The 18,193-nt window shown below is 40.4% G+C and overlaps 1 protein-coding gene across 2 annotated transcripts in view; it reads right to left on the reverse strand.

Moving 5' to 3' along the window:
- Positions 1-405: 405 nt before the first annotated feature.
- Positions 406-18,193, reverse strand: part of HERC3 (HECT and RLD domain containing E3 ubiquitin protein ligase 3) — a 122,363-nt gene continuing 104,575 nt past the window's right edge. For both annotated transcript variants that reach the window (XR_014310591.1, XM_082726603.1), the window contains 3 exons: positions 4,671-4,854; positions 4,339-4,441; positions 406-2,130 (listed from right to left, as the gene is read on the reverse strand). Coding sequence is in view for 1 of the 2 variants with exons in the window: in XM_082726603.1 (XP_082582729.1) it covers positions 1,922-2,130; positions 4,339-4,441; positions 4,671-4,854 (496 nt within the window). In the remaining variant the exon portion in view is untranslated. The remainder of the gene's footprint in view (positions 2,131-4,338; positions 4,442-4,670; positions 4,855-18,193) is intronic.

Here is an 18,193-nt window from a genome sequence, read left to right on the forward strand (position 1 = left end):
CCTATCACTGCCTCCTACCCCCACCCCAAAGTTCTGAACATTTCGACAAATCCTGCGTGGCTACCAACTCAAGTTCCTTTGCTTAGCCTGCTTCCTCAGCCCCAAAGCTACCTTCTTTCCCCTCCTTCCGTCTTATTTACCATTATTCTATTTCCCCTGATGCTCTCCAAGTTGTTCCTGTCCTTCTCTAAACCCTCCCCTCCACGTGAAATGCCTTTTCACCTATCACAACTTTCAGAAATCCCCTCCACCCTTCGGGCTATCCTGACCTGCTCCCTTCTCCATGTCCCTAGTGCTTGGTCTTACTTTATTAGGACTGGAACCAAATTTGACCTTTTATTATTTGAGTAGATCATTCTTCTACTGAAAGCAAGCTACCCATTCTGCAAATACAATAAGAAATAATTTTAAGTTAAAACACCAAATTTATTGCATAATATTGAACTATATGCACACACATAGAAAATAAACATTTCATATAACTGTATATCTTTTTTTAATCTTGTATTATAAAGACTGAAAAAACTACCAATTTAGCAATTGAAATAAGTTTTAAAAACAAAAAGAAAAGCAAAAATCTACATCCTTCATTGAGATCTGATGCTGTATCATGGTTCATAAATACTTCCTTTTATATAAATAAGTCTTTCCTCTAGTGACTAGGAATTTAAAATTAGGCTGACATGGATTCTTTGATCATGTAGAATTTTCTTATCCCATGATGAAGTAGGTTGAGCATGTCGTTATTTTTGATACATATATTTGCTCTAAACACAATCCCCCCCCCCCGAAATCCCACTGTAAACAAACATTTCAAATGCAATAAACAAAAGTCCCATAATAAAGAATGTCCTTAAATGTTAGCAATTAGGGAAAAGGAAAAAAAATAGAAATTTTGCAATTTAAATAGAAATTAAAAAAATAGACTGCATGCATCCACTAGAAGGACAGGAAGGGAGCATTAAGTCAGGAAACAATGGGATGAAGTGAGTAAGAGAGAAAGAGAAGGAGAGGAAGGAAAGAGAAAGAGGCAGAGGGCATAATTTGACAGGGAACGAGAACAAGAAATTTATTAATTCTACTTTCCTTGGAGAAGATACTCTTTAAAAAAGTAATGCAACTTGCTCCAAAAGCCAGATAACTGAAGGAGTAGGGGGTCTATCACCTCACCTTATTGTCGAAGGGACTTGGCTGAACAACAAAATAAAATTTGGCTCAGCTATAATGCTGAGCTGCTCTGCACATCTCTAAGCAGGTCCAGGAATAGGCAGAGCCAGGTAGAGGCTGCTAGTCCCTCAACAACTTCTTTTTAAAGCAAAATCTGTTCATAAAGGCTCCCATGAATTCTCAAAAGAGTTCAGCCAAATTAATGAAAGAAGGGACCCAGATTCAGCTTGCGGGACTTGGGATTTTCTGAAGTAGTCCTTGCCTCCTTAGTCCTTAGAGCAGGGCTGCAACAAGCCAGGAGCATGTCCAAGTCTGCAGAGAGAGGAGCCGTTCTGCACGTGCAGGTGAGAAAGGGCGCATCAGTCAAAATCATTCTTGCGGAGGAACGAGAGGGACAGGAAGCACTGTGAGGAAAGAGCAGGGCTAAGAGAGACATTTGGGAAATGAGAGGTTAAAAAGCCACTGCCATTTTTTCCAGCAGAGTGCAACATATTCACAAGTGCAAGGAACACTACTAGGTAATTTGGTTTAAAAACAAAAATGCCAATTTTTCACCCCCATCCCCAACCCCTGATTTTTCAGAAAGGTTGCTTCCTGTTCACAAGCCCAGAAACACATCAACCAGGTTCAGGATTCAAAAGTCCCAACCCATTCAGACAATAAAAAAATAGAACTCCCTTCCCCATGATTTTCTGTATGGGCCTCCATGTGAACACTGAGGAAGGGAGGGAAATCTGGGGCACACTGTGGAGCCTCAAGCCAAACTAAACCCTTCATAGTTGTCAAGGGCCTGGGTCAGCCGTGCGCTCAGGATCTCTTTGCTGCTGTATTTGGGGAGATCAAGAAGGTTGTAGCAAGTGTGGGCCACGGGCAGGTACTCCTCGCCGCTGGCTGTGGACTGGATGACAATCTGCAGGCTCGCCATGCCGTAGATGGGAATGCGATCGCTGCCGGTGAGGAACACTGAGGAGAAAGGGAAAGGCCATTACCAGCTACGCAGCCCAGGAGCTTCTCTCTGCAGCCCCGCACAGAAAGGAGAGGACCGCATGACACCCTGTGGCTCGCATGAGAAGTACACTTCTAGGTGCCAATATGGATGGCATGAATATTCACCTACGCTCCTTCTTACAAAGCAAGAGGCTGACTGCATTTCAATCCTGGGGGCAGGGGGCGGGGTGTTACATGGATAAAAATTCTGTTTTTCATTAGTTCATTTCAGACCCTGATTATATATACATGGACACAAATCATCCATCTAAATGAAAGATGCCCTAAAATGCCCTCAAATTAAAAATGGCCTCAAATGTATGTCCTCATAAATGTTAGGAGCTTTCACAAAATCAGAGAGGAAGGGGATTCCTGACGTAGGTAAAAAGCTGATCTCAGAGGAAAGCCAGGAAGAAGACCATCATCTATGGGACTTCAAAGTCTCCTGTGGCCAAGGGTCTAGTGTGTATACACCTCCTGAGCTAGGGAATATCCATTTGGTATCTGTTGGCTCCTTTTCCTAAATTTCTTAAACCAAAAGAGTAACAATGATGTTGTATTAGACATTTCACTCTTGTAACACACTGTGACTTGGCAAAAAAAAAAAAAAAAAAAGAGAGAGAGAGAGAGAGAGGAAGAGGCCAATGCAGCAATCTTTCCATGTTTTCTAGCAATACATAACCTCAGAGTTAAATTGCTGGAATTACTACAAAAAAGTCATTGGTTAAGAAGCACTTTCAAGGGGCACCTGGGTGGCTCAGTGGGTTAAGCCACTGCCTTTGGCTCAGGTCATGATCTCAGGGTCCTGGGATCGAGTCCCGCATCGGGCTCTCTGCTCAGCAGGGAGCCTGCCTCTCCATCTACTTGTGATTTCTCTTTGTCAAATAAATAAATAAAAAAAAAAAAAAAAAAAAAAAAAAGCACTTTCAAAAAACCTATTACCTGAGGCTGTGGTATATAAACATTGTTGCCAATATCTGTAGAGTTACTAAAACTTTCCACAGGTCTAATGATCTCTGAACAGAAAAAACTCTTTTAACAAATCTCCATGGCTACACTCCTCTTGGTTGGTAGAGCCTTACAAGCTCCTTAACCTGTCATTTGACAAACCTTAACCTGTCATTTAACTTATAGACCACTGTTCATAAGAGCCAATGGAACTAGGGAGAGGAGAAGCAGGGCTTTTTTTTTTTTAAGCATTCTTGTATGAGCCTGCCCTCTCCCTGCTACCTCCTCTCATCCTCACTCGGTGGGAGCAGTAGAATCTGGGGGTACATCTTGCATTAATATTAATTAAGCTATGCTCATGCTTATAAAGCAAAAGGGACTGCCTTTCAAAGCACATTGTTTTATTTTATATAAACAAAAACTGTATACTACTCACTAGCAAATTTCTGACCCCGATTATATAGACACAAAGATTACAACTATTTTTGAAAGGCTGAATGTGTTGACATAAATTAGGCTTCATTCTCTTTTCCAAATATATGACCCTTTTCAAATGTCCCCTAGCCAGTCACAAAGGGCCATATCTTGTATGATTCCATTTATGTGACATGTCCCAAACAGGCACATCCACAGAGCCAGAAAACAGATGGTAAGGGGGGCCGGGTGGGGTGATAGGTCAGGAGGAAATGGGGAATGACTGCTACTGAGTTCAAGGTGTCTTTCTGAGGTGATGAACATGTTCTACAAATTACTGACAGGATCAAATCTCTGTGAATATACTAAAAATCACTGAATCATATACTTTAATTGGGTGGACTATATGCTCTGTGGATCCTATCTCAATAAAGCTATTGTAAATCCTATCTCCCCAGTTACATCTATAGCAGACACTGCAAAATTTTCAAAAGCCTAGAGAGATAAGGGACGTTATCGAATTAGATTCTATCAATGTGATATTTCATAATACTCACATATAAGATAACTAATATTTTAAAAGCAACTGAAAATCAGCAAAATGCTTCTTTTCTTTCTTTCATGCAATACATCCTATTAGGCATCAAATAAGGAAGTACCACCTATGTTTGCCTGAGGTCTCATTAAGACAAGAAGTGGAAATACACTTCCCTCACTTACTCTTTTTCATTTACAAGACCTTGACCTGTGGGGTAGATCACCCTCCACCACAGGCAACACTAACGTGTGGACAAGCACTGTGTTAACATGACTGATACTTACAGAGAAACTTCTTCTTCTTTTCCAATGGAAATTCATGAAATGTTTCCCAAAATAGTTTCACAGTGGGATGTGTGGCTGAGTAATCACCCTTGTAGATGGCAGTCTGCCCAAAAGAGACAAAGAGAAAATCCTATCTTAAAGAAGAAGAATATTACAGAGGACATACATTTGTGTGCACCGTTTGCAGTGGAGAGGAGGAAATAACCAGTGAGATTAGGAGGCCTCCAATGCCCCCTCAACCACAGACCACCTGGAAAGAGACCAGGCTCTGGGCCCACCTGGAAGGCCACAGCTGCTTCCTCGGAGGTAAAGACAATACCGTCCCTACTCACCTCTTCGAGCTCCTGCCAGTTGTAGTTGCTGTTCCCCACCATCATAGCCCGGAGCTCGGAAGGCTGGAAGAGCTCAAGCACCTTGCCACCACACACCTTCAGGAAGCCACTGGAGAAGGCTGTGTACCATTCGTGAACTGAGATTTGGAAGACGTAATTCACGTAAGCATCCACGAACTCCTGCCTGCCAGAAGCCCAAAGAAACAGAATATGGTTAGTCCGAGATGAAAAATGGGATTTCATTAAACTCTCACGTCAGGAGGCATCCCGGAGATTACCAGCCAGCCCGAGGATTCCTCCAGTGCCTCAGGTGATCTGGGGACAGGGGAGACTGGTGGGAAGTAGGGGAGGCCAGGCAGGTGGAACCATTTTACCTGAGGAGCTCGTTTTCATCTTGCTTACTGTCCTCCTTAAAATTTAGTTTGGAAAAAAAATACAGACTTTTTCTGCTTTAAAGAAAAAGCAGAAAAAGTCTGCTTTAAAGAAAAAGTCTGGGATAACGATTCTAGGCTTTCTCCCTTCTCTTCAGAAACAAGCAAAGTTAAACCATGTGCTACTGGAATCCTCACCTATTCTAAAAGGTAATTTCCTAACTCCTTTCTGGAAAGGATTGTCTTATACAATGGGCTCCAGCTCATTAATAATCAGTCAAATGCAAATTAAAACAGTGATTTCCTGCATGTCAGACTCACAGCAAGCCAGCTTCCTGGGCTGCTTACTGTAGATAAGGGGCTGGTTTCCTGGGCACGTGTCTGCAGGCTGCAGGTCAGAGTTCTATTTGTATACACAATCTGGCCACCGTCGGTATGCATTCAGTCTCCGCTAGTGGGAAATGTCAACTGAACTGAGACGTAAACATCTGGGAGAATAAGTTGCCAACATCTGGAAAAAGCTGAAACTGTAAATACCCTTTAACTGAGCTACTCCCCCACCAGGGGGCGGCCCAGAGTGCACGAGACAAATACACAGACGTTCACTGCAGCATTTTCTTGTAATACAGAGAATTGGAAGACACAAAACTAAATATCCATTAATATGAGAATGGACCAAAAAAAGATGGTATGGCCATAAGATAGGAACCATAAAGCACAGCATTTTGATGGAGTTAACTAGGCCCGTATTTATCCAAATGAACAGAATCTCAAGATCAGTGTTTGAGTGAAACCCAAGTTTCTGATTGTTAAGTACACTATGACAGCATTTATGTAAGTTGTTTTTTTACATTTTTCTTTCCCTGCCATCAGTCCCATCTTGGATCAATTGACTGCATCAGATGCAACCAAAGGACCAACTACTGACTGCTCAGTTAGTGGGATGGCACCGCTCAGTGGTTTGTTTTGTTTTGTTTTGTTTTTTACATTTGTAACAATACTAACTATAAGAGGTGGTGGCTCTGCTACTTACATCTTATGACCCTTGGGTAAGTTATTTAATCTCTGTGCCTCAATCCCTTCACCTTTAAAATGGGAAAAATAAGCGTACATAACCCAAGGAACTGTTACAAAAAAATAATGAGTTAATACATGTAAAGTTCTTAGAACCAAGGCTGCTTTGTAAATATTAGCAATGATTATTATATGGTTTAAGGCTATAAGATCTTGTTTATTGTAAGTGTGAAATTCTACATATGCTGTACATAAGAAATGGGTAATTTTTTAAAGTGAAAGCTATAATTAATTGGTCTTAATACACACATTATAAACGTATAGAAACCGGAAAGAACAGGCATCGACTTCATCAGTGTTTAGCCAGTGTGAGAAAGGAAGCTGGAAGAGCGGGAAGGGAGTGAGAGGAGGCGCGGGAATCTCGGTCATTGTTTTATTACAAAATCTGAGGCAAACACCGTTGACTCTGGTTCATAGACACAAAGAGGTCTGTCAGTTTAGTCTGTACTTTTCTGTATTTTAAAATTTTTTCCTAAAAATTAAAAAAATCTGACATTATGAAGACAGATTCCTTTCCACTTATCCTTCACTGTAGTATCGTACTTCATACAACTACCTTTGAACGTCTTGTTTCCTCCAAGAAAACACTTCTTCCAGGACCACCACCCCTAACTAGCCACCAGGCATGTCATACAGTGGAGCAGTGAAGCAGACAGGGATTCAAATCCAGGCTCTGCCATGTCCTCTATGCTAACTACTAAGCCTCTCTTTTCTCATCTTTAAAATGGGGTAAATGTTCAGTTTTTTAAAATAAAAGCTACTAACACAGAAAGATTTTTACACATCTTTACCACAGATTCTCAACGTTTCTCACACCGCACCTGATGGACCACTTTCTCAAAACCCACTGGATAAAACTAAGAGGACTTTCCTGGTACAACTGCCTCAGAGAATCACCATCAACATGATTTTTTAATTATAGATGGTGATGGTTAATTGTATATGTCGACTTGCCTAGGCTAGAGTAATCAGTTAACTTAAGCAAACACCAGTCAAGACAGTGCTGTGAAGGTATTTTTCAGATAGGATTAACATCTGTATCAGGAGACATTGAGTAAAGCCGATCAGTCTTCATGAAGTGGGAGGCCCTCATCCAATAAGCTGAAGGCCTCAAAAGCCTGAGGTCCTCCACACCCTCCGAAGAGGAAAGACTCTGGCATCTACACTGCAGCCTCCATTCCTGCCAGCCCACCCTGAACATTCCCAACAGCAAGCCTCACAATCCCATGGGCAGATACCCAAGGATCTTTCTTTCTTGTCTTTCTTTCCTCTATATATGTATGTATACACACACACACATATATGTGGCCTTGGAGCTGGGGCTGCACTGTTTTCCTGCCTGCAGACCCTACCAGAAGCACCAGCCCTTCCTGAGCCTCCAGCCCGCCTGCCGTTGCACTAGAACCACAACCACTAGCTCTCCCGAGTCTGCAGCCTGCTGACTGCACTCCTGGGCCTTGTCTGCCCACCCATATGTACATGAAGTGTGCACACACTGCTCCCTACTGGTTCTGGTTCTCTGGAGAAGCCTGATATATCATGTAGATATCATCTAAATTGGGTATGGGTGAGCCTGGGGTGTGTGTGTGTGTGTGTGTGGGTGCGTGGTCAGCTGGGTGTAACTGTGTAAGTATATATGCATGTATATACATCTCCCACTGGCTCTGTTTTTCTGGAGAAGCCTAATACAGATTTTCATACCAGGAAGTGGGTACTATAATAGCAACTACCTATAAATGTAGAGCTACCAGCCCTGCTTCGATCTCCTGAGCCCCTCCCTATGCTCCATGTGCTACTTACTGCAGGGTATGGGGCTGCTGCTGGGGGGTGGCCTCATGGTCACCATAGCCCTGCTGGAGGAGCAGCTGCGGCCCCCGGTCTCTGATGGCTGATGGGGACCAGCAGAAAGGTTGCCCTTCCTTCCCCCCAACCACAGGAATGGAGGCGGGACACAGGGCCAGTAGGAGCAACAGGATTTTAATAAACAGAACCCATCCCCCCCCCCCCAAAAAAAGTAGAATGGCTGTGGAATTGGGTAATGGATATAGGTGTCAGAGTTTTGAGGCAGTTGATAGAAAAAGCCTAAACTGCCTTGAAGAGACAGTTGATAGAAACGACAAAGGAGATCCTGGTGAAAGCTCAGAATGAAAAGAGGAGAGCTGTAGAGAAAGCTTTTGTTGTCGGAAAATAAACATTCATCATAAGCAGAATCTGGCAAGAAATATGAATATTAAAATGCTTCTGGTGATGTCACAGATGGAAATGGGGAACATGTTATTTATTGGAAATTAGAGAAAAGGCAATCTTGTCATAAAGTGGCAAAGAACTTGGCCAAATTATGTTCTAGTGTTTTGGAGAATTTAAGTGATAAACTTGGATATTTGACTCAGGAGATTGCCTAGCAAAGTACTGAAGGTGTGTGGTCTGGTTTCTTTGTACTGCTCAGAGTAAAATGAAAGAGGAAAGGGTAAATTGAAGGAGGAATTGTTAAGCAGAAAGGAATTAGAACTTCAAGGTTTGGAAAATTCTTAAGCCTATCCAGATAACACCCTCTGGAAACAGGGCCAAGGGCATGGCTGAACCATGATTTGATGAGATCAAGCATGTGGATTCAGGAATCCTACCAATCATCTCAGGAGAAGCTAGGAATAGAAATGCACTTGGACCCCCAAGAACTGCCTGAGAAGCCAACAAAGTGTTTTGTTTTGTTTTGTTTTGTTTTAAACTCAAGAATAGAAACACTGCCAGTGTGCACCAAAGCAGCAGAGCTGGACAAAACGAATGAAGGCTATTGGACTCTGGGAATCTACTGGTATGAAATGAGCCTAAAGAACCAAACAGTTGCAAACGGGTGTTACCTTTTAAGAAAAGGGAAAAATGGACCCAAAGGCAAATCAGAGTCCAGTGAGCCTATCACTGCTGCCATGGGCATGGGTGGAGGAACCAGCCAGTAACTTCCCCTCCCGGAGCGAGCAAGATCGCCAGCCCCGTGGGCCAGAGGACACAACCTAGACCTAAAGAGGATTATTCTCCAAGCCTCAAAATTTAGTGAAATTTTCCCTGCTAGGTTTAAGGCTTGCTTGGGACCTATGACCTCTTTTCTCCTGATGTCTCCCTTTTACAAAGGGAATGTCCATCCTATTCCTGTGCCCATGATTGTATTTGCAAGCAGATAACCTGTCTGGCTTCACAGCTGTAGAAGGATTGTACCTCAGGATTAATCAAACTCACCCATACCTGATTCAGATGGTATTTACATGATATATTAGCCAAGGTTCTACAGAGAAACAAAACCAGTAGGTGTGTGTGCGTGTGTGTGCATATACATGTATATAAATGTGGGCAGACAAGCTCTGAGATTTGCAGTCAGCAAGCTGCAGGGCCAGGAGAGCCAATGGTGTCATTCTACTAGTGCAAAGGCAGGCAGGTTTGAGACTCAGGAAGGGTTGATGCTGCTGCTACAGCCTGTAGGGAGGAAAACACTGAGGTCCCAGCTTAAAGGCAGTCAGACAGGAGGACTACTTCTTACTCAGCATTTTTGTTCTGTTCAGGGCTTCAACTGATGAGATCCACGCACATAAGGGACAACAATCTGCTTTACTCAACTTCCCATTCAAATGTTAACCTCATCCACAGACACCCTAACAGACATACCCAGAGTAATATCCAACCAAATATCTGGGTACTCCATAGCCCAGCCAAGCTGACACCTAAAATTAAGCATCATGAATGAGACTTTGGACTTAGAGTTGATGCTGGAATAGGTTAAGACTTTGGGGGATGTTGGAATAGGGTGACCATAGGTAAGAAGGACATGACTTTTGGGAATTGGAGGATGGAGTGATATAAGTTGAACTGTGTCCCCCTAAAATTCATATATTGAAGTCCTAACCCCAGTACCTCAAAAGGTGATCTTATTTAGATACAGGATCTTTACAGAGGTAATCAAGTTAATATTAGGTCATCAGGCCAAGCCCTAATCCAACATGACTGGTGTCCTTATAAGAAGGGAAATTTTGGACAAAGAAACCTGCACAGAGGGAAGACAATGCGAAAGAGAAAAGGAGAAGATGGCCATATGCAAGCCAAGAAGTAATCAACCTTACCAACACTTTGTTCTTGAATGGAGATAAGAAATCATTAAGCCACTTAGTGTGTGGAATATTGTTACATCAGCCCTAGCAAACTCAAACAGAGACTCTAATCTCTATATGTCAATCACTATTGCTCTCAACACATCCTTTTCTTTTATAATGATCATTAACAGTTACAGAGTGTATTAGGTGTTAGTCACAGCAATAAATTCTTAGATACACACTATCTCGGTGAATATGCAAAACTACCTTTGAGTGAATGGTATGAGAATTATGTCCCAATAAAAATAAATACACATACATTTTAAGACAACAGCTTTTTGAGACTGCAGAGATAAATTTTCAATTATTTTCCATTTTCAAAAATTTTCAAGTAAATTGTCATTATTCCAATTTCAGAAATGAATCCAAGACAAACAGCTAGTACCCGGGTAGGGACAGAACTTGAAGCCAGATGTCTGAATATAGACGTGTGCTCCCAATCACTTCACCAAAGTGCCTTCTCTTTGCCCTGCCTTGATTCTTCCATTTCTAGTGTGACAGCTACATGCGAAATTATAATATGCGGAGATCAAGGTTTCACAACATGATAGCTCATGTATTCACAATTCTGTGTTACAGCAGTCCCAATTGTATACTCGAGTCCATAAAGCCCAGAAAATGAGACCATTTAAGAGATATCTGTGAAGTGCCAAAAAGTCCTAAGATACAATTTGACATACTGAAAATAACAGTAATGAAAAGATGATGGTGACATCCAACCATCAAAAAGATTGTCATTTCTTTTTCCATTTATCTATTTCCCAGATTTCCCAAACCTTCAGCACAAACTAAGCAGTAAGCACCTCGTTACAGAATTTCTTTCCCATAATTGATCACTTGACTTATTTTTTAATATAGTTTCTTTAACTGTGATTTTTTATTTTTTTTTATTTTTTTATTTTTTTAAGATTTTGTTTATTTATTTGACAGAGAGAGATCACAAGTAGACAGAGAGGCAGGCAGAGAAAGAGAGAGGAGGAAGCAGGCTCCCTGCTGAGCAAAGAGCCCGATGCGGGACTCGATCCCAGGACCCTGAGATCATGACCTGAGCCGAAGGCAGCGGCTTAACCCACTGAGCCACCCAGGCGCCCTAACTGTGATTTTTTAAATTAACATATAATGTATTAAATAAATTTAATTAAATTTATTAAATTCATAAATTTGAAAGAGCAAGTACTATATCCATTGCCAGTGGTTTTTAAAAGTCTGAATTCAAACTATAGTAAGGGTTTTTGAAAAAGTTTGCTAAGCTGATTCTGAAATTAGTATAGGAAGGTGAAATAACTAGAAGAGCCAAAACAATTTTAAAAAAAGAACAAAGTTAGAGAACTGAACATTAGCTAATCTCATGACTTATTATAAAGTTACAGTTATCAAGTGTAGTGTTGGTGAAAGGACAGACATATAAATTAATGCAACAGAATAAGAAAGCTCAGAAATAAACCCACACAAATATGGTCACTTAATTCTCAACAATTTTGCAAAAGCAATTCAACAGACAGTGTTTTCAATAAACAGTACTGGATCAACACGATACCATATGCAAAGAGTATAATATCCATACATCTCATACCATATTAAAAGCTAACTCAATAAGGACCGCGATCTAAAACTTAAAGTTATAAAACTTCTAGAAGAAAACATAGGTGCGGGTGCTCACTTCGGCAGCACATGATACAGAGAAGATTAGCATGGCCCCTGTGCAAAGATGACACACAAATTTGTGAAGCATCCCATATTTTTCTTTCAATGGATACTTTTATTGTAAATGTGCTAAATGCTCCAATCAAAAGACACAGGGTATCAGATTAGATAAAAAAGCAAGATCCACTGATATTCTGTCTACAAGAGACTCCTTTTAAGCCCAAAAGCACCTCCAGGTTGAAATGAGGGAGGTGGAGAACAATTTATCATGCTAAAAGACATCAAAAGGAAGCTGGAGTAGCAATCCTTATATCAGAAAAATTAGATTTTGAACCACAGACTAACAGAGATGAAGACGGATACTATATCATATTTAAAGAGTCTATCCAACAAGAAAATCTAATGATTGTAAATATTTATGCTCCTAACTTGGGAGCAACCATATAAACCAATTAATAACAAAATTTAAGAAACACATTAATAATAATAATAATACAATAATATTAGGGGACTTTACACCCCCCTCACTGCAATGGACTACAATGGACAGATCATCTAAGCAGAAGATCAACAAGGAAACAAGGGCTTTGAATGACACATTGGACCAGATGGACCTCACAGATATATTCAGAGCATTCCATCCTAAAGCAAAAGCATACACATTCTTCTCTAGTGCATATGGAACATTCTCCAGACAGATCACATATAGGTCACAAATCAAGTCTCAACTGGTACCCAAAGACTGGGATCATTCCTTGCATATTTTCAGACCACAATACTTTGAAACTTGGACTCAATCACAAGAGGAAAGTTAGAAGGAACTCAAATACTCAGAGGCTTAGAGAGCACCCTACTAAAGAATGAATGGGTCAACCAGGAAATTAAAGAAGAATTTAAAAAATTCATGGAGACAAATGAAAATGAAAACACAACTGTTCAAAACCTTTGGGACACAGCAAAGGTAGGCCTCAAGGGGAGATACATAGCAATACAAGCGTTTCTCAAGAAACAAGAAATATAGAATGTAACCAAACCTAAAAGAGCTGGAGAAAGAACAGCAAATAAGGCCCAAACCCAGCAGGAGATGAGAATTAATAAAGATTAGAGCAGAAATCAAAGAACCAAAAACCAAAAGAACAGCAGAACAGATCAACAAAACTAGGAACCAGTTCTTTGAAAGAACCAATAAGATCAATAAACCCCTGGCCAGACTTATCAAAAAGCAAAGATAAAGGACACAAATAAATAAAATCATGAATTAAAGAGGAGAGATCACAACCAACACCAAAGAAATACCAACAATTTTAAGAACATATTATGAGCAACTACAGGCCAACAAATTAGGCAATCTGAAAGAAATGGATGCAGTCCTAGAGAGTATAAACTACCAAAACTGAAACAGGCAGAAACAGAAAACCTGAACAAATAAATAACCAGCAAAGAAATTGAAGCAATAATCAAAAATCTCCCAACAAGAGTCCAGGGACAGATGGCTTCCAAGGGGAAATCTACCGAACATTTAAAGAAAAATTAGTACCTATTCTCTGAAGCTGTTTCAAAAAATAGAAATAGAAGGAAAACTTCCAAACTCTTTCTATGAGGCCAGCATTACCTTCATCCCAAAACCAGACAAAGACCCCACCAAAAAAGAGAATAATAGAGCAATATCCCTGATGAACATGGATGTAAAAATTCTCACCAAGATACTAACTAGCCAATAGGATCCAACAGCACATTAAAAGGATCATTCACCATGACCAAGTCAGATTTATTTCTGGGCTGCAAGGGTAGCTGACATTCACAAATCAATTAATGTGATATATCACATCAATAAAAGAAAGGATGAGAACCATATGATCCTCTCAATGGATGCAGAAAAAGCATTTGACAAAGTACAGTTCCCTTTATCGATTAAAACTCTGCACAGCATAGGGTTAGAAGGAACATACCCTCAGTATCATAAAAACCATATATGAAAAGCCCACAACAAAAATCATTCTCAACAGGGAAAAACTAAGAGCTTTTCCCCTAAGGTCAGGAACATGGCAAGAATGTCCACTATCACTACTGTTGTTCAACGTATTACTCCAAGTCCTAGCCTCAGCAATCAGACAACAAAAAGAAATAAAAGGCATTCAAAATGGCAAAGAAGAAGTCAAAGAAGAAGTCATTCTTCACAGATGACCTGATCTCTTATGTGGAAAACCCAAAAGACACCATCCCCAAATTGCTACAACTCACACAGGAATTTAGCAAAGTGGTAGGATACCAAATCAATGCACAGAAATCAGTTGCATTTTTATACACTAACAATGAGACAGAAGAAAGAGAAATTAAGGAATTGACCCCATTTTATAGTTGCACCAAAAACCATAAGATACCTAGAAATAAACCTAACCAAAGAGGCAAAGAATCTATACTCTGAAAACTATAAAACACTCATGAAAGAAACTGAGAAAGACACAAAGAAATGGAAAAATGTTCCATGCTCATGGATTGGAAGAACAAATATTGTCAAAATGTCTATGATTCCCAGAACAATCTATAGGATCAATGCAATCCCTATCAGAATGCCATCAATATTTTTCTTAGAGCTGGAACAAATAATGCTAGAATTTGTATGGAACCAGAAAAGACCTGGAATAGCCAAAGGAATGCTGAAGAAGAAAAAAACCAAAGCTGGTGGCATCACAATGCCCGATTTCAAGCTCTATTACAAAGCTCTAATTATCAAGACAGTATGATACTGGCACAAAAACAGACACATAGATCAATAGAACAGAATAGAGAGCCCAGAAATGGACCCTCAACTCTATGGTCCAAAAATCTTCAATAAAGCAGGAAGGAATACCCAATGGAGAACAGTCTCTTCAACAAATTGTATTGGGAAAATTGGACAGCCACATGCAGAAGGATGAAATGAACCATTTTCTTATACCATATAAAAAAGTAAATTCAAAATGGATGAAAGACCTAAATGTGAGATAGGAAACCAATAAAATCCTAGAAGAGAACACAGGCAGCAACCTCTTTGACCTTGGCTGCAGCAGCTTCTGGCTAGACATGTTTCCAAAGGCAAGGAAAACAAAGGCAAAAATGAGCCACTGGGACTTCTCAAGATAAAAAGCTTTTGCACATTTTTTCATGTGTCTGATAGCCATTTGTATGTCTTCATTGGAGAAGTGTCTGTTCATATCTTCTGCCCATTTTTTTATATGATTTTCTGTTCTGTGTGTGTTGAGTTTGAGAAGTTCTTTATAGATCCTGGATATCAACCTTTTGTCTGTACTGTCATTTGCAAATATCTTCTCCCATTCCATGGGTTGCCTCTTTGTTTTGTTGACTGTTTCCTTTGCTGTGCAGAAGATTTTGATCTTGATGAAGTCCCAAAAGTTCATCTTCACTTTTGTTTCCTTTGCCTTTGGAGACATATCTTGAAAGAAGTTGCTGTGGCTGATATCGAAGAGATTACTGCCTATGTCTCCTCTAGGATTCTGATGGAGTCCTGTTTCACGTTGAGGTCTTCTATCCATTTTGAGTTTATCTTTGTGTATGGTGTAAGAGAATGGTCGAGTTTCATTCTTCTGCATATAGCTGTCCAGTTTTCCCAGCACCATTTATTGAAGAAACTGTTTTTTCCACTGTATATTTTTTCCTGTTTTGTCAAAGATTAATTAACCATAGAGTTGACGGTCCATATCTGGGCTCTCTACTCTGTTCCACTGATCTATGTGTCTGTTTTTATGCCAGTACCATGCTGTCTTGGTGATCACGGCTTTGTAGTAAAGCTTGAAATCAGGTAACGTGATGCCCCCAACTTTTGTAGCAACAGGGACAGGACTGGAAGAGATTATGCTGAGTGAAATAAGTCAAGAAGAGAGAGTCAATTATCATATGGTTTCACTTATTTGTGGAGCATGACAAATAGCATGGAGGACAAGGGGAGTTGGAGAGGAGAAGGGAGTTGAGGGAAATTGGAAGGGGAGATGAACCATGAGAGACTATGGACTCTGAAAAACAATCTGAGGGTTTTGAAGGGGTGGGGGGTGGGAGGTTGGGGGAACCAGGTGGTGGGTATTGTAGAGGGCATGGATTGCATGGAGCACTGGGTGTGGTGAAAAAAATAATGAATACTGTTACGCTGAAAAAAATTAAAATATAATTTAAAAAAAAAAAGAAGCTTTTGCACAGCAAAGCAAAAGAAACAGCTGACAAAACCAAAAGCCAACTGACAGAACGGGAGATGATTTTTGCAAATGTTTGCTCAGATAAAGGGTTAGTATCCAAAATCTGTAGAGAAGTTATCAAACTCAACACCCAAAGAACAAATAATCCAATCAAGAAATGGGCAAAAGACATGAACAGACAATTCTTCAAAGAAAACATCCAAATGGTCAACAGACATGAAAAAATGTTCAACACAATTCAGCATCACCAGGGAAATACAAAATAAAACCACAATGAGATGCCACCTCACACCAGTCAGAATGGCTAAAATTAACAACACCAGAAACAACAAATGTTGGAAAGGGGAACCCTCTTACACTGCTGGTAGGAATGCAGTGGTGTTGTAGCCACTGTGTAAAACAGTACAGAGGTTCCTCTAAAAGTTGAAAATAGAGCTCCCCTATGACCCAGTAATTGCAATACAAGGCATATACCCCAAAGATACAAATATAGTGATCCAAAGACACACCTGCACTCCAATGTTTATAGCAGTAATGTTCACAATAGCCAAACTATGGAAAGAGCCCATATGTCCAATAGCAGATGGATAGATTAAGAAGATGTGGGATACACACACACACACACACACACACACACACACACACACACACAGGAATATTACTCAGCCATCAAGAAAATGAAATCCTGGGCGCCTGGGTGGCTCAGTGGGTTAAGCCGCTGCCTTCGGCTCAGGTCATGATCTCAGGGTCCTGGGATCGAGTCCCGCATTGGGCTCTCTGCTCAGCGGGGAGCCTGTTTCCTCCTCTCTCTCTCTCTGCCTGCCTCTCTGCCTACTTGTGATCTCTCTCTGTCAAATAAATAAATAAAGTCTTTAAAAAAAAAAAAAGAAAGAAAAAGAAAATGAAATCCTGGGACGCCTGGGTGGCTCAGTTGGTTAAGCAGCTGCCTTCGGCTCAGGTTATGATCCCAGTGTCCTGGGACCAAGTCCCACATTGGGCTCCTTGCTCAGCAGGGAGCCTGCTTCTCCCTCTGCCTCTGCCTGCCATTCTGTCTGCCTGTGCTCACTCTCTCTGACAAATAAATAAATAAAATCTTAAAAAAAATAATAAAGAAAATGAAATCTTGCCATTTGCAACAATGTGGATGGAACTAGGGGTGTTGTGCTAACCGAATTAAGTCAATCAGAGAATGCCAATTATCATATGATTTCACTCATACAATGGAATTTAAGAAACAAAACAGAAGAGCACAGAGGAAGGAAGGGAAAAATAAAATAAGCTGAAATCAGAGAGGGAGACAAACCATAAGAGACTCGTAATCATAGGAAACAAACTGAGGGTTGCAGGAGGGGAGGGAGGTGGGAGGATGGGGTAACAGATTGATGGGCATTAAGTAGGGCATGTGATATAAAGAGCACTAAGTGTTATATGCAATGATGAGACATTGAACTCTACCTCTGAAACTTATAATACATTATATGTTAATAAACTGAATTTAAACAAAAAATAAAAGAAAGAAGGATGCCTGGGTGGCTCAGTCCACTAAGGGGCTGCCTTTGGCTCAGGTCATGATCCCAAGGATCCTGAGATAAAGCCCTGCATCAGGCTCCCTGCTCAGCAGAGAGTCTGCTTCTTCCTCTCCCTCTGCCCTCCACTCTACTTGTGTGCATGCTCTCTCTCTTTCTGTCAAATAAGTAAAATCTTAAAAAAAAAAAAAAAAGGAAGAAAGAAAGAAAACATAGGAACAAATCTTTACTGTCTTGGATTTAGCAAAGATCTCTTAACATGACACCAAAAACCCAATCCATAAAAGAAAAAAAAATTATCAAAATTTTGAATTTCTGGTTTTTTTAAAGAAAAAGACAGCCATAGACTGGAAGAAAGTATTTCACAAGGACTTGTATCTAGAATATGTAAAACCAATTAAAAATAAGAAAACAAAAAAACTCAGAAAGTGGGCAAAAGATCAAAACTGACACTGCATCAAAGAACATCTATGAATGGCACATACATACATTGGCAGATACTCTACATCATTAGCCATTAAGGTTACTACACACACCTATTAGATTGGAGGGGTGAGGGGAGAAGCCCAATGATACCAAATGCTG

The sequence above is a fragment of the Mustela nivalis genome (genome assembly GCF_964662115.1).
Source record: "Mustela nivalis genome assembly, chromosome: 4".
NCBI classification, from domain to species: domain Eukaryota; kingdom Metazoa; phylum Chordata; class Mammalia; order Carnivora; family Mustelidae; genus Mustela; species Mustela nivalis.